A 15,550-nucleotide genomic window follows, 5' to 3' on the forward strand; every position below is an offset into this window, starting at 1 on the left:
CATGATGTACGTTATTGTTTATACAATATAAAATATATTTAAATATTTTAAATACTATGCGTTAAAGTGTACAAATATCTCCAATAAAAATAAAAATATATTTATTTTTAATATAGGATTCGGATTTGCCTTAGTTTCTAAACAAATAAATTATTAATAATATTTTAGTACAAATATTTTTATAATTAAAATGTTTTAATTATTAGAAAAAAAAATTGATTAGTCACTAAAATCATGATGACTTTAAAAACGTCTTTGCACGGACACTGGGGTGAAGACCAACGCAAAAATAGCGACTTTACTGCCTTCTGGAGGCCAATTTATGCAATTGTCTGTTTGTCTGACCCTGTTAAAATGTAGGTTGCTTCCCTTGAAAACCAAAAAGCAAAACAATGCATATACCACATAATCATGGAACAATTATTTTATTGTAGAAAAAATATTACACAAATTTTATGTGATATCAATTATAAAATCTAAGAGGTCATTAATGAGTATAATCTCTTAAATTATTTATAATCTGAATAAGTCTGACTAAAATCACATTTTACATTCATAAATAACTGTAACTGCATGCTGATGATTTAACTTACATTTCGGTACAGAGTGAACATCAGCGCTGAGATAGATTTTTGAAATGCTTTTACTAAGTGCATCGTAATCTCAGTATGGATTCCCATCAGTCTGCCAATAAAGCATGTACATAAGCCTAAATTTCTGCGTGCAACATTCAAAGTTCAGATGAGGTGATTCAGACTCACTAACTGGTTAAATAAGATATTTTAAAGTTCAGACTATAGACTTTTTAGCTTAAAGGTCTGTTACAGTCTCAGTGGCTTTGTGTTGTCAAGTAGAATCAAGTATCACTTACACAGAACCAGAAAAACCAGCCTGGTTTCCATATGGTATATCAATGCAGGACAGCTGATCTGAGATCAGGGTCCACTGTTGACAGCAATGATCTTTATCGCAAAACAGATCCGTCACAAGCATTATTTTCATTTCGACACTTTGTAAACCAGTCCAGGGGTGCGTTTCCCAAAGCGAACTATGGTCGCAAGTTCCGTCGTTACCAATAGAGTTCAATGGGACTTACGACCATGGTTCACCAACGATGCTTTCAGGAAACTCACCCCAGATCTGCTGTTATTCATAAACGAAGTTAGTTCAGAATACTACATAAAAGAGTGACCTATTAAGGTAATTTTGCATCAATGAGTACACAGTCAATTAATTACTTAAGTGGGTTTGATTTCAGTAATTTTGCATACATCTATTTGTCATCTTTAATTTGTTTTACTATACTATCAGTCAAAAGTTCAGACACACTCCTTGTTACTATTTGCCACATTCTTAAATAAAAGTCATTATGAAATAACACCATTGAAAGTAAAACCAAAAAAAGTTTCACAAATAATAAAAAAAAGTGTCTTATATTTTATCTTCTTCAAAAGTTAGCCACACTTTATATCCACTTTATACTTTAAACCTAGTCATTGGCCAATCAGTGTTATTTTAGTATTATTTACCACAGCATTTATCAATAATTTGAATTAGCTTTTATTTTATATTTTAATTGTAGTTTTTATTATAGTAATTGCTTTGTTAAACATTTGAAAACAACACTGTTCACTCCTAAGACAAATTGCTTGTGATGTTTCTTATTTTCGAATAATAAAAGCATCTGTTAAATTAATAAATGTAAACATCTAAATCACAGCTCTGCACAATCTGGATATTTTCGCAAACAAAGAGGTGCATCCTGGGATACTTTTTAAACAGTACTGAAGGAGTTTCAATGAACCCTACAACCTGGCTGAATTTCCTTCACTATCCAGTCTAACTCAACCATTTAAAAAAAAAAAAAAAGAGAGAGATTCATATGTAGGCAAAGCATACATTTGCCTACACAGTTTATATCAAATATGTAAGCATAAGCCTATAAATCAAAAGATCATGAGGAACAAATTGAGGCAAGTGCGTCTAAACTTTTGACTGGTACTGTATAAAAACAAACAAAAAAGCACACGTTATTTGAGCACTGCTCATAACACAAGCACCCATGTCAGCCCATGAAGTTCCTTTGACATCAGAGAGCTGCTGAACACCCTCAGTGGGGCGTCACTGTGCGTTTGACCCCCATGACCCTGAAGGTGGCGTTGGCGATCTTCTCGTATAGCAAGAACATCAGCGCGGCAGTGAGGACCGTCTGAAGCAGCTTCGCCTCCAGGCCTTTAAACAATCCCAGAATGCCCCACTTCCTGCAGTAAATCAATCAACAAACGTTTGACAGGAGGAGTTCGGATGTCATAAGCAGCCAATAAATCACTTGACAACAACTTGTGTGACAGCTCAGCTACTAAAAATGAACAGCAGAGCGGAATATTTGCACTACACAGGCACACAAGTGAAATGTGTGTTATTGTACCTGACTCTGTTGATGAGCAGATACATGACAGATCTCAGGCTGTTCAGGAGTTTGGACTGATCTGCCGGCTGCCCGTGCTGTCCGAACTGAACACAGATGAGGATGACAGTTTAAACAGACCATATTATCATATCAGTACACAAATTAAATAAAAACTTAGAAAAGGTGTGATTCCCTGATGTCTAACAGTGGTTGTGAACTGGTGTGCGGCAGATCCGTTCTGATAGGGACAGCAGAGGTAAATCATGCTGAATGAATGCAAGCAAATGAAACTAACCATATAACCATGCATAGTTAAAGGGTTAGTTCACCCAAAAAATGAAAATTCTGTCATTAATTACTCATCCTCATGTTGTTCCAGACCTGTAAGACTTTTCATCTTCGTAACACAAAGATCTTTTTGACGAAATCTGAGATATTTCTGTCCCTCCATTGACAGCTATGCAACTGAAACTTTGACACTTCAAAACGTTCATAAAGAGATCGTAAAACTAATCCATATGAATTGAGCGGTTTAGTGCAAATTTACTGAAGAGACTTGATTGCTTTGTGTGAACAAACTGAATTTAGGTTTTTATATCAGCAAACATAAGCAACATAAGCTCAACTGAAACTGCTTGACGCGCGAGAACAAACCTCTCAAATGTCAAGCAAACATGCTTGAGCTTACGTTTACCACAACTAGGGCTGGGCGATATATCGCATGCTCATTTCGTCAGTAAAGCCGGTTCCCTGATTACCGCTAAATCTCCATCACCTGCTTTCAAATGAAGCGGCATTTAATAGACAGAGCCGTAGTTCACTGACAAGCTACGCAATATCGCGTTCATTATCACAGATGAATCGCCGTCAATTGAACGCGATATTGCGTGGCTTGTCTGTGAAATACGGCTCTGTCTATTAAATGGCGCTCCACTTGAAAGCAGGTGATGGCGATTTAGCGGCAATCAGGGAACCGGCTTTACTGACGAAATGCGCGTGACAAAAGCATTTTATATATATCGCCCAGCCCTAAGCACATCTGATATGTGAGTTGAATGTTTAATACGAGAAAAATCTAAATAGGTTGTTTGCACATGACGTCATTGATGCAGCGCGAAATGCGGCTGGAGGGCAGGGAGGGTTTTTTTCTATATAGGAATCCTATCACAAACTCAAAATTCTTATGTTTTGCGTCATTTATGGTTGCTCAAATCTATCAAACCGAGCATTTTGTTCTAATAAATTTCTTTGTTCTGTTGAACACAAAGGAAGATATTTTGAAGAATGTGTTAAACTGAACAGTTCTGGGGCACCACTGACTGCCATAGTAGTTTTTTCCTACTATGGAAGTCAATGATCCCCCAAAGTGGCCTGGTTACAAACTTTCAGCAAAATATCTTCCTTTGTGCTCAGAAGAACAAAGAAATTTATACAGGTTTGGAACAATCTGAGAGTGAGTAAATGATGACAGAATTTTCATTTTTGGGTGATTTTTTGTTTATGCCTTTCCCTTTAACGTCACTAGCGGAAAGGCAGCGTGATATAAACAAACCAGGCTAGAACTGAACACGGCATGACGGCAGCTTCATATTCTTTATATCTACCTCCTCGATGGCAGGAAAGTCTTTCAATTCAGTAGAAAAATCGCTCCTCTTCATAACATAAGGATCACGTCCAACATTTGTTGTGATTTTTTGTTTATGCCTTTCTAAACCAGCACAGAAAGGACTTTTCTCCATCTCTTCCATTCTAATTTTCACTTCTTGCCCTCCACCTGAATTGTGCGCGTCACCAAAACCACGTGACTGCAAACAACCTATTCAATCTGTTCATCATATAAAATGACCAAGTCTCTTCAGAAAATGTGGACTAAACCGCTGAATTCATATGGATTAGTTTTATGATCTCTTTATGAACTTTTTGAAGCGTCAAAGTGTGGAGTAGTTGTGTGGACTGTCAATGGAGGGACAGAAAGCTCTCAGATTTCATCAAAAAGATCTTAATTTGTGTTTCGTTTAGGAGAAAGAAAGTCTTACAGGTTTGGAATGACATGAGGGTGAGTAATTAATAACAGAAATTTCATTTTTGGCTGAACTATCTCTTTAAGACAGCTAAATAAATTAAAAGGGCTTGGCACAAGGACAATGCTTCCCTCACTTATCTTTTGGTATTGACGTCAGTGGTCACGTGTCCAAACAAACTGTACAGGATTTTGGTGCAAATTCATCTATATATATACATGGTTTGATTGAACACATGACCACTTTTTTTATTTATCCTTTATTACCAATGTTATTAAAAAGTAATTTATTCCTGTGATGTCAAAGCTGTATTTTCAGCATCATTACTCTAGTCTTCAGTGTCACATGATCCTTCAGAAATCATTCTAATATGATGATTTGATGATCAAGAAAGATGTCTGATTACTATCAATGTTAAAAAAAGCAGTTGTGCTGCTTAATATTTTTGTGGAAAACAATTTTTTTCTATGGTGAATAGAAATTTCTTAAGAATAGCTATTTTTTTTTATATAACAAACTAAAATCAATTCATTGCTGAATAAAAGTATTAAAATAGCTTTGTCGTATGGACTACTTCCCCATGACCCTAATGGATATCTTTCAAAGAATAACATTTCTTTTGAAAAAGTATTATTTTATTTCAAAATGTCTTTCTTAGTGATCCCAAACATTTTAACATATATGAGACCTGCTGGGGTAAATATAATACAAAAGTATTGTGGCCTTACCCGTAGAACAGACTGAACCGTCTGTAGTGGGTAGGTTATGGTGGTTGCTATGGCTTTAGCAATGGCTCCAATAAGAAACACCTCCACCGAGGACAGCTATTAACAGAATCATAGTGAAACATATTAATTAATTAAAGGGATAGTTTACCCTAAAATGAAAATTAAGCCATAATTTATTCACCCTGGTGTTGTTCTAATGCCGTATGTCCTTCTTTCTTTTATGGACCACAAAAGGAGAATTTTTTAAAAACGTCCCGCTCATGCTCATCCAGATAATGACAGTGAATAGCCACCAGCATTAAGCTTTCTAAAAAAGATGCAAAAGTATCAAAGAATGATCCCATGCGACACGTGTCGTATATTCCAAGTGTTATGGGGGTATACAATATGGATCGTAATGTATTTAACGAAAATCCAGACCTTGGCTGTTGGTCTTCTCTGCATGGTGACATGATGTGTGCTTTCATAAGACCCTGTTAGCACCCCAGTTCACTCCGTATCACCCAGAAAAAGCACACAAGCTGTGAGAAAACAAGATTAAAGGTTCCATCGAACGTTTTTTTACAAGATGTAATATAAGTCTAAGGTGTCCCCTGAATGTGTCTGTGAAGTTTCAGCTCAAAATACCCCATAGATTTTTTAAATGATTTTTTTAACTGCCTATTTTGAAGCATAATTAGAAATGTGCTGATTCAGGCTGCAGCCCCTTTAAATCGCGTGCTCTCCGCCCCCTCCCGAGCTCTCTACTCTATCATTGCATAAAAAAAGTTCACACAGCTAATATAAAATGGATCTTTACAAAGTGTTCGTCATGCAGCATGTCTAATCACGTAAGTATGGTGTTTATTTGGATGTTTACATTTGATTCTGAATGAGTTTGATAGTGATCCGTGGCTAAAGCTAACATTACACACTGTTGGAGAGATTTATAAAGAATGAAGTTGTGTTTATGAATTATACAGACTGCAAGTGTTTAAAAATGAAAATAACGACAGTCTTGTCTCCGTGAATACAGTAAGAAACGATGGTAACTTTAACCACATTTAACAGTACATTAGCAACATGCTAACGAAACATTTAGAAAGACAATTTACAAATACCACTAAAAATATCATGATATCATGGATCATGTCAGTTATTATCGCTCCATCTGACATTTTTCGCTGTTGTTCTTGCTTGCTTACCTAGTCTGATGATTCAGCTGTGCACAGATCCAGACATTAATACTGGCTGCCCTTGTCTAATGCCTTGAACATGAGCTGGCATATGCATATGCGTACATATTAATGATCTCGACTGTTACGTAACAGTCGGTGTTATGTTGAGATTCGCCTGTTCTTTGGAGGTCTTTTAAACGAATGAGATTTATATAAGGAGGAGGAAACAATGGTGTCACAGCTTGTGTGCTTTTTTTTGGGTAAGACAGTGAACTGTGGCGCTAATAGACTCACAAATGTGTGCAGAGAAGAAAAAACAGCCAAGGTCAAGAATTTAGTTAAACAATACATTACATTTCATATTGTAAACACCCAGAACACTATATGGCGTGTGTCACATGGGATCATTCTGTGATAATTTTGCGTCTTTTTTTAAAAAGCTTGATGCTGGTCGCTATTCACTGTCATTATATGGACAAGCACGAGCGGGACATTTTTTTTAAAAATTCTCCTCTTGTGGTCCATAAAAGAAAGAAGGGCATTAGAACAACACCAGGGGGAGTAAATGATGACTTCATTTTCATTTTAGGGTAAACTATTCCTTTGAATGTAAAGGTTAGTTTAACAAAAATGACAATATTGTCTTTTTTCAAGGAAACCAAACATGTGCGCCTCGCCTAGTCTGAATATGTGATAGTGTGAAATGTGAACAAGATTTAAGGTTATTATGGAGAAGAATTTTGAGCCTGTTCCTCCCACAAAGGCTTCAGAAGACCTGAATAGTGCACAAAATCTTTTATGTAGTTGTTCTGTACTTATTGAAGCCTGTCAAACCATGGTCACTATATACTTTAGTCATATGGAAAAGAGCTGCGAGTGCACACATTTTTCATTTAGTTTCCACAGAAGAAAGAAAGTCAAGGGTTTGGACATGACATGTGTGGGTAATTTAACACATTGCAAACTCAGTCACAGTCACACTGTTAACACAGAGGAAACAGTACATTAAATTTAAACCAAAAAGCCTGATTTGTATTTAAACTGCAATGGAACTTCAATGGAATCTGAATGTTCTGTGACATCATGCATGGTTGCCAAGGAGTTGCATAATCTTATCGCTAGGTTACTATGGTAATAATGCACGTCTATAGCCATGTGTGGAGTCGTTTACTCATACTCGACAGATGCTGGCTCATGAGTGCTGATCTGAATGGGCAAATCCACTCTAACATTTCTAATCATCATCTCCACGCTCTATAATATCAGAAATGCTGCAGTTACTGTTTCCCAGGAAACAGAGATCTTGTGAACAGACTCGTCTGTTTATTCAAATGCTGTCATAATCGGGTCTGCTGAGAAAAGCTTATAAATGAAGATAATTCAAAGTTGTAACATTACTGCATTAGCATTAAAATTGTATCTAAAAATGTTTCAGACTATGAACATTAAAAAACCCAAAGTCTGTTTTTGAATAAGCAGTCTAACCTCTCCGTTCACGCCCTTCAGGAGATGTCTTTTCAGACCCTCATAGATCATGAACTGCACGGCTGGATTGAGCACCAGCAGCAGGGAAGGAAACGTCCCGTTCCATAACGCTCCCACTCCTTCCTGCTGCATGATCTGTACAAACGCATCTACGGAGAGACAGATCAACTAATGATATCACTGGACACACATTTTACTTAAAGGGAATTCAATTAATATCATGTCTGATACTGTAACTTTTACCCATAATTCCTTTGTAGTGTGTGGGCTGTATGTCCTCATTTCTGAATTTCGCCCCCTGCAGTTTCAGTCTGGTATTGACGACCCAGAGTGGAGTGGTCACAAGAACATTCACTACACCTGAAGGCAGACAGTCAGCTTCATTTTAGTCCAAGCACGAGATACATGCATATAGTAGAAGATGAGAAAACATGAAAAAAAATCTGACGTTCACCACTGCCAGCAGACGTGTACATGTTCTGCCATAAAAAAAAATTAAATGTAAAAAAACTAAAATAATTTAAATATATACTGGTCTAATGTTTGAAATAATTAAGATTAATTTATTTGATCAAAAATACAGTAAAAACAGTAATATTGTGAAATATTATTACAAATTAAAATAACTGTTTTCTATTGTATTATATTTTAAAATAGTTTATTCCTGTGATGGTAAAGCTGAATTTTCTGCATCATTACTCCAGTCTTCAGTGTCACATGATCCTTCAGAAATCATTCTGAGATGATGAATTGATGCTCAGGAAACATTTCTGATTATTATCAATGTTAAAAACAGCTGTGCTGCTTAATATTTAGGTGGAAACCATGATAAACCATCATTCAAAAGCTTGGGGAAAATAAGATTTTAAAAAATGTACATTAATATTTTTATTTAGCAAAGATGCATTAAATTGATCAAAGGTGTTATAAATGGTTTCTATATAAAATAAATGGTGTTCTTTGACCTGTTTATTCATCAAAAAATCCTTAAAAAAATGTATGACAGTTTCCACAAAAATATTAATTATAGAAAATATTAAATAGAAAATAATACATAAAATATTCAAATAGAAAACATTTATTTATTTGTCTGATTTTATTTTGTTGGCATTTTTACTTTTATAGGGAAACAAAGAGGGAGAGAGGATCAGGAAAGGTCTGCGAGCCGGGACTTGAACTTGGGTCGCCCGAAGCGCAACGGCGCTATATGTCGGCGTGCTGCCCACGAGGCTATCGGCACCAACAGAAAACAGTTATTTTAAATGCTAATAATATTTCATAATAAAACTGTTTTACTGTAATTTTGTAATAAATAAATGCCGCCTTGGTGAGAATATAAGACTTTTTTCAAAAACATTAAAAAATATTAATTATTCCAAACTTTTGACCGCTAGTGTACAGGGGCCGGTTGCACCAGTTGTGCGTAAGTTACAACGTAGCCTAGTTTTGATGTACATGGGCACTACTTATGCACTACTAAATATTTTTGTGTTGCACCAGTAAACTTAGTTGAACGTAACTCTACGTATACACTAAATATTTACAGAAGCCTCCAATCAGGAGTAACAGTTGGAATAAAACATCAGACTGACTGAACTGCATCAATAGGCTCTTGTTTTACCTGACAGACTTCATTCTTTACACATATATGATGCTGCTGACATTTACACTCTTACATTTTAAGAGAGAAAACATTATGTGAACAGATTACTTTGTTAGCCACTCTTCAACACGAACCCATCCTAAACAGCGCGCCGCTGTGTGCGTCGGTCCTATCACTCCATGTTGTGCATGTCAAATAAAATCAGTCATAATCATTTTGTATCAGTATTTATTTATTGATCCTTATTCATTTTTAATTTTAATAATTATTAATAAAGTTTCTGAATGCTATTTACATATAAAAACATATTCATGATTAAATAGGCTATTGTACGGAAATGTATTTTTACTGTTAGCTACGTGAGGCAAAATAAGTCAGAATGAAGGATAAACTGAAATTCAAGGCATTTCAACAACTTCTGCTCACGTATTTGAAGGATCACTGAGGGTAAATGTCATATTATGTGACTACGCATTACTTTACGGAGACCTTACGAGCTTCTAGCTACATTCTGCCTTAAGAACAAATGGTGCAACTGAATAAATTACAGAGTTAGTTACAAACTAGCTAGTAGTTACTAAGCCGCTAGTGTGGACTTTACGTTCCAATTTCAGAAAGAATGAACGGCTGGTGCAACACTACCCAGGTGTGTATGCATCATAATTGATTAAATAATATAAGAAATAAAAATATATAAATATATATAAATATTTTTCAAATAAGCAAACCTGCAGCTATGCCAATGACGAGGTCTCGCCCTGGCGTTGACCTCTGACCTTGCAGCCAGGCGGCCTTTAGACTATGGAAACAATAGAAGTAGACGAAGTTTGAGCAACAGAGGCTGCAGATTACTGGAAACCAGCCTCTATATGGAGCTAACCTGGAGAGAGAGAGAGAGAGAGAGAGAGAGAGAGAGAGAGAGAGAGAGAGAGAGAGAGAGAGAGAGAGAGTTTTGTTGAGAGATTTGTCACTGGTTATGCTTGCAACCTGAAATGAAAAAGACTTTTGACTTTGGCACACACAAAAAAAAAAAAACAATGCATGTGAAATAACTTACAGACCCTCCTCCTTGATGATCTCTGACAGAATGGCTGGAGTAGATTTGGCTTTCCGCTTGTCATCAACTGCACAGAAACAGAAAGAAATGCGGTCACATGTTTTAACAGAACAGAAGGGGAAAAAATAAAATCAAACAAACTCATGTGTTTCACTTTTTTACCTTGCAGCCGGAGCCGAGCTGTGTCAAGAGGAAAGAAAACAGTCATTGCTGTAACACTGCCCTGCAAACAAATAACTTATATTATTATTTTAATAATAAAAACATTATATATATATATATATATATATATATATATATATATATATATATATACATACTACTATATTCATATAAGTGCAAATTCACCATATTATTACCATATTCAGCATATTTTGCCACATCTAATGTGCTGACTTTAAAGGTACAAAGCCAAAAAAGCCACATTTTATGAAGACTTATTGATTGCTTTATAATTATTTCAATTTATTTACTTTCCTCTGTCATGCAGCAGGTGGAGGTCAGAAAAGCAGACAAAAGTGCGATAACTCCACATGTGTCATCGTTCAAAAAGCCGTCAATCATATAAGAACCCCACAGACATAACGTGATCAAGTAAAGCTTGTTTTTACCATCGCACCGGCGACTGCATGCACGAGACTCTCGTATGAAAACACATCCATGAGTTTCATATCTTTAGATCCCATCCTCACAAACTACGAGGTGCAACTGCAAGGATACTTTCTTTTTTATTGCTTATTTAGATTACAAACAATGAATATGATTTCTGAGTTCAAAATTGGGAAATGATACACAGCTCCAGAGAAGATTTCCCTGTCAACATCAAGCTGATCAACTTCCGGGTCCGTTTGAGCCAATGAAAAAGCTTATAGATATTTCCTAAACGATGATTGGACAAAAGTTGTTCTTGACCTCGCGTTGTGTAGACAATCACAAACGTAAACGCTCCCTCAGGTTTAAATAAAAGGGACCTGTAAGGGATTTTTATTTAGTTCTGCTGAATATACACTTTCTAGGGGAAATATGACTGTCTCAGATATGATTAAATGGGTTTCTCTTTCAAATCAGTCAAAAACATTCATACAAAATTCTCATGTTGACCTTCTTTATTGTGTTATGAAGTTCAGTTTACAGCAGCTGACAGTAGAGGTGAATCTGTACTATGTGCCAGAGCAAAATTTAGCCTACATAATGTATAATGCGACTCACTAGTTCACAATACCTGTTAAGAATGGATATATTTTGAAATGCAACCACACAACTCAGACTACAGTGAAACAGAGTATTTTGACTTTCCACACAGGTGTGTGCTCAAATATAGTGAGTTTAACCTTTTACTCAGGTTAAAATCTAAATTCCACTTTCAAGACTGGAGGGGCATTTTGCATTCTTCTCTTGCCAAATGCACTCTATATACCTGACTAACATGTTGAACGAGTCCTCGTTCCTCAATGAAACGCTTGTTGAGTGAAGTGATTGCATCCTTCAACAAGACCAGCCCCTTTACTAAAGTCGAAACCTGTGTGAATTATATTACACATCTTCCACAACAAACTCAGCATAGACGAAACCAGTATATTTCCTAGAGACTCATCACATGTAAGTGTGGAGGTGCTGATCGGTGCATGTAAACAGGTTTAACACTGCTGTACCAACTTTACCAACTGTGGTAAGTCACTTTCTCATCTCTTTATACTTTGATGATCCAGAATAAACAGAGTCAAACTAAACTTTTCATAAAAATAACAGATCAGAGACTTTTTTTTTTTTTGTCTTGTTTTATGCATAAATCTTAGAAAAGTTAAAGAGATTTATGCTTAAAACAAGAAAAAAAAAAAAAAAAAAACATGCTAATGAGATAAGAAAAAACTTATTTTCTCTTAACATATCTTATATTTCAATTTATTAATAGTCTTACTGGAAAACAAGACAAAAATAATGGATAAGAAAAGGTATTCTGCAGTGTGATACTTGAAATGATCTTTTTTTTTTTACATCAAAAAACGACTCTTCAGGGTAAGATGGACAGTAAGAAGCCAGATGAAGAGATAGATGAGTCTGAGGAAGATGGGATTGACTCTGAGGAAGATGAGAATGATTCAGCATTGGACTCATCAACGAGCTGTGAGTCACAGAGGAGTTAAACAAACAAACAAACAAACAAAGAAAAAATCCAAACTATTATAGCAACACTTTGATACAATGTTCCAACAGACTATCAGGAAGATCAATGTCTATCATTTAAAATAAATAAATAAAAATGGAAGATTACACAAAAAAAATGGTCTGTCAACATGAAATAATGTGTTTTATTCAGAGAACTTATTCAACTTTATTCACAGATGCAACATCTGAAAAACTGTATGAAAATGTGCATAATGTAGAGGAAACCAGTTTAACTGCATCAACAAACTTTCACAGTAAGACATTTTATGGCATCCATATTTTCACATTCTAAACATTTGTTTTTAATCAGTTAGGAAACGTCATGTTCAACCTGATACTTCAATTTTAATAGCATTTTTCAAGGTATTAAAGTCAGCATGAAACAGTTGAGACAGTCTTTTCTTCCCTATTGTGACGTATATCTGAGTGAAACGGCTTCTTGAACAGGAAAAAAATGTAGGGGGGGGACTTGATTTTATCCATGGGGGATTGACAAAATATGGTTTGTAATTGCTGTGATGTCATGTGAGTGACAGGTTGTCCCGCCCTTGTGCCAGTAAACACATCATCAGAGAAGAGATGTATGGAAGCTTGTTATAAACTCACAAGTACGAGAAAAAGGTCAGAATTGCGAGTTTACATATCGCAATTGCGAGAAAGTCAGAATTGTGAGATAGTCAGGAATCGGACTTTATTTCTTGCAATTGTGAGTTAACTTAATAACCTTTTTCTTAGAAAGAATATAAACTTGCAACTGACCCTTCGCCAGGAGTTTGATTGACAGGTGATCTAACCAATCGTAATGACAAATCCGCCATTTTGTTCGACAAAGCAGTCAGGGAAGTTAGCAGATTAACGTAGGTGGACTTGAACTTGAAAAATGGAGTATACTGACATCTTTCTTTCTTCTGATGTTCATCCATGTTTATTTGATGCTATAAATTAACTATTAGGAAGAGATGATCGGTTCACGAGCCGCTTGCGCTGAAGAGCTACAGCGATCTGTCACGACACATTAAAGAGCCACAAAATGGTATTTATTGTTTAAATTCTTTAAAAATGACAAAATTTGAAATTTGACACTTTTCATATCAAAAGTAACCTGCTCTGTCTTATCTGTCAACGCATTGTCAGCGTCCCCTTTGCTCCGCAATGTATTTTTCACTCTGTGAGAACATGATGTGTGATGAGAGATCGGCATGGCTTGTCGGACATAGCAACAATAACTAAAGTGGGCGGGTCTTTGCGAACGGTCAATTGTGAGAAAGTCAGATTTGTGAGATAAAAAGTCTCAATTAGTTTTGTTTTTTACATTTATTTTTTATTGTGTGGTGGAAACAAACTTCCATAGATGTCCTTACAAGAGAGAGGGGAAAAGATTATGAAGGCATATGATTATTTTATTTTTTTTAATTATTGATGTGCATGGATAAATCATTTATAATAAATACTGCAAAATTCAATTAAAAAATTCCATTAAAAAAAAAAAAGAAGAAGAATTGTCCATTTTGATTTCATGGTGACTTTAAAATGTTCTTGGAGAGACTATGAGGGTTTAAGCAGTTATATTAGGGTCTTATTTTGTATGATTAAAACCTTTGTTTTTCATGATTTTAGCAGAGGAATTGCGCATCATGTTACTGGGGGCGAGGGGGTCTGGAAAAAGCTCAACTGGAAACACCATCCTCGGGTTCAGCGCTTTTAAATCGGACATGCAGCTGAACAGAGTCACACAGTTCTGTGAAAGAGCATCTGGAAACATCAACGGCCGGCCCGTGGCCATAATCGACACGCCGGGACTGAACAGGATCGGCCGTACAGAGAGGGAAGTGACCCGAGAGATCCTAAAGTCCATTTCTCTCTATACTCCAGGACCGCATGTGTTTCTGCTGATTATGCCTGTTGGGAACTTAACTAATGATGACAAAAGCATGCATAAGCTGATTGAGAGCATGTTTGGGGAGAGCATCTGGAGGTACACTATCATTTTGTTCACTCACGGTGATCGTCTGGAAGGGAAGACGGCGAATGATGTTATCGCATACTCAGACAAGGAGCTACGCAGTTTTATTCATAAGTGCAGCGGTGGGTTTCTGTTTTTCAATAACAAGGACATGACCAACTATGAGCCCGTGACAGAACTCCTGAAGAAAGTGGAGACCCTCGTGGCCATCAATGGAAGGAGCTGCTACACGTTGTCTTTCTACCCGGCCGCTGAGAGAAAGATCAGGAAGAAAATGGAGAACGTTTTAGAGATGAGAAAAGACCAGATTGCACAGAAAGAGAGAGAGCTGCTGATACACTGCAACACTGAGCAGGAGGTGGAGAGAAAAAAGCAGGAACTCTGGAGAATGGAAGAAAGTGATGCAAGAAAATTGGCTGAGAATCCAGCCAAACAAAAACTGTCCATCAAACTAGCCAAACGGCACCTAGACCGAAAGTCTTCCGTCTAGAAACTTGTCCACTTATTTGACAATGCTTGTGTTTTTATTTGTCCTGCTTGCATAGTAAGATAGAAATGGACAATGCAAATTCTTCTAATGTATTTTTTTGTTTGATGGAGCAAAATTATGCTATTTAATACCATTAAAAGGTGCACTATGTAACTTTTTGTTTTCTTCAAAATTAACCAAATAATGAGTCAATACACCATCAGTCTTACTTCCAGAATGTGTTATAAGCCCATTATAAGTGTTTATATTTTAGGATGATTTTTAAAATTTATTTATTTATTTATTTTATTTTGCGGGAAATTGCATGAGTTGCTCTGGCTACTCTGAAGTGTGTATAATGTGGGAGTGGAAAAGTTAGTTGTCATAAGCGAGAAAGGTTGACATGGAGCAGCTAAATCTCGAAACGCCAGAGGCCTTTTACATGAAGGTAGTTAAACAAACTCTGAGTTTCAGAGTATGTTTAGAGTTGA

At 36.1% G+C, this 15,550-nt stretch overlaps 2 protein-coding genes across 2 annotated transcripts; one reads left to right on the forward strand and one right to left on the reverse strand.

Annotated features, from left to right (window-relative positions):
* Positions 1-468: 468 nt before the first annotated feature.
* Positions 469-11,283, reverse strand: slc25a17 (solute carrier family 25 member 17). The gene is made up of 9 exons (XM_067372557.1): positions 11,073-11,283; positions 10,624-10,684; positions 10,462-10,528; positions 10,133-10,284; positions 8,045-8,161; positions 7,802-7,950; positions 5,160-5,255; positions 2,429-2,514; positions 469-2,261 (listed from the first exon to the last, which is right to left on the reverse strand). The coding sequence occupies exons 1-9, from the start codon at positions 11,145-11,147 to the stop codon at positions 2,111-2,113; spliced, it is 954 nt and encodes a 317-aa protein (XP_067228658.1). The 5' UTR covers positions 11,148-11,283; the 3' UTR covers positions 469-2,110.
* A 1,199-nt stretch (positions 11,284-12,482) lies between these two features.
* Positions 12,483-15,080, forward strand: LOC137004242 (GTPase IMAP family member 9). The gene is made up of 3 exons (XM_067364429.1): positions 12,483-12,585; positions 12,804-12,881; positions 14,245-15,080. The coding sequence occupies exons 1-3, from the start codon at positions 12,483-12,485 to the stop codon at positions 15,078-15,080; spliced, it is 1,017 nt and encodes a 338-aa protein (XP_067220530.1).
* Positions 15,081-15,550: the final 470 nt, after the last annotated feature.

Source organism: Chanodichthys erythropterus, chromosome 3 (assembly GCF_024489055.1).
Source record: "Chanodichthys erythropterus isolate Z2021 chromosome 3, ASM2448905v1, whole genome shotgun sequence".
NCBI lineage: Eukaryota > Metazoa > Chordata > Actinopteri > Cypriniformes > Xenocyprididae > Chanodichthys > Chanodichthys erythropterus.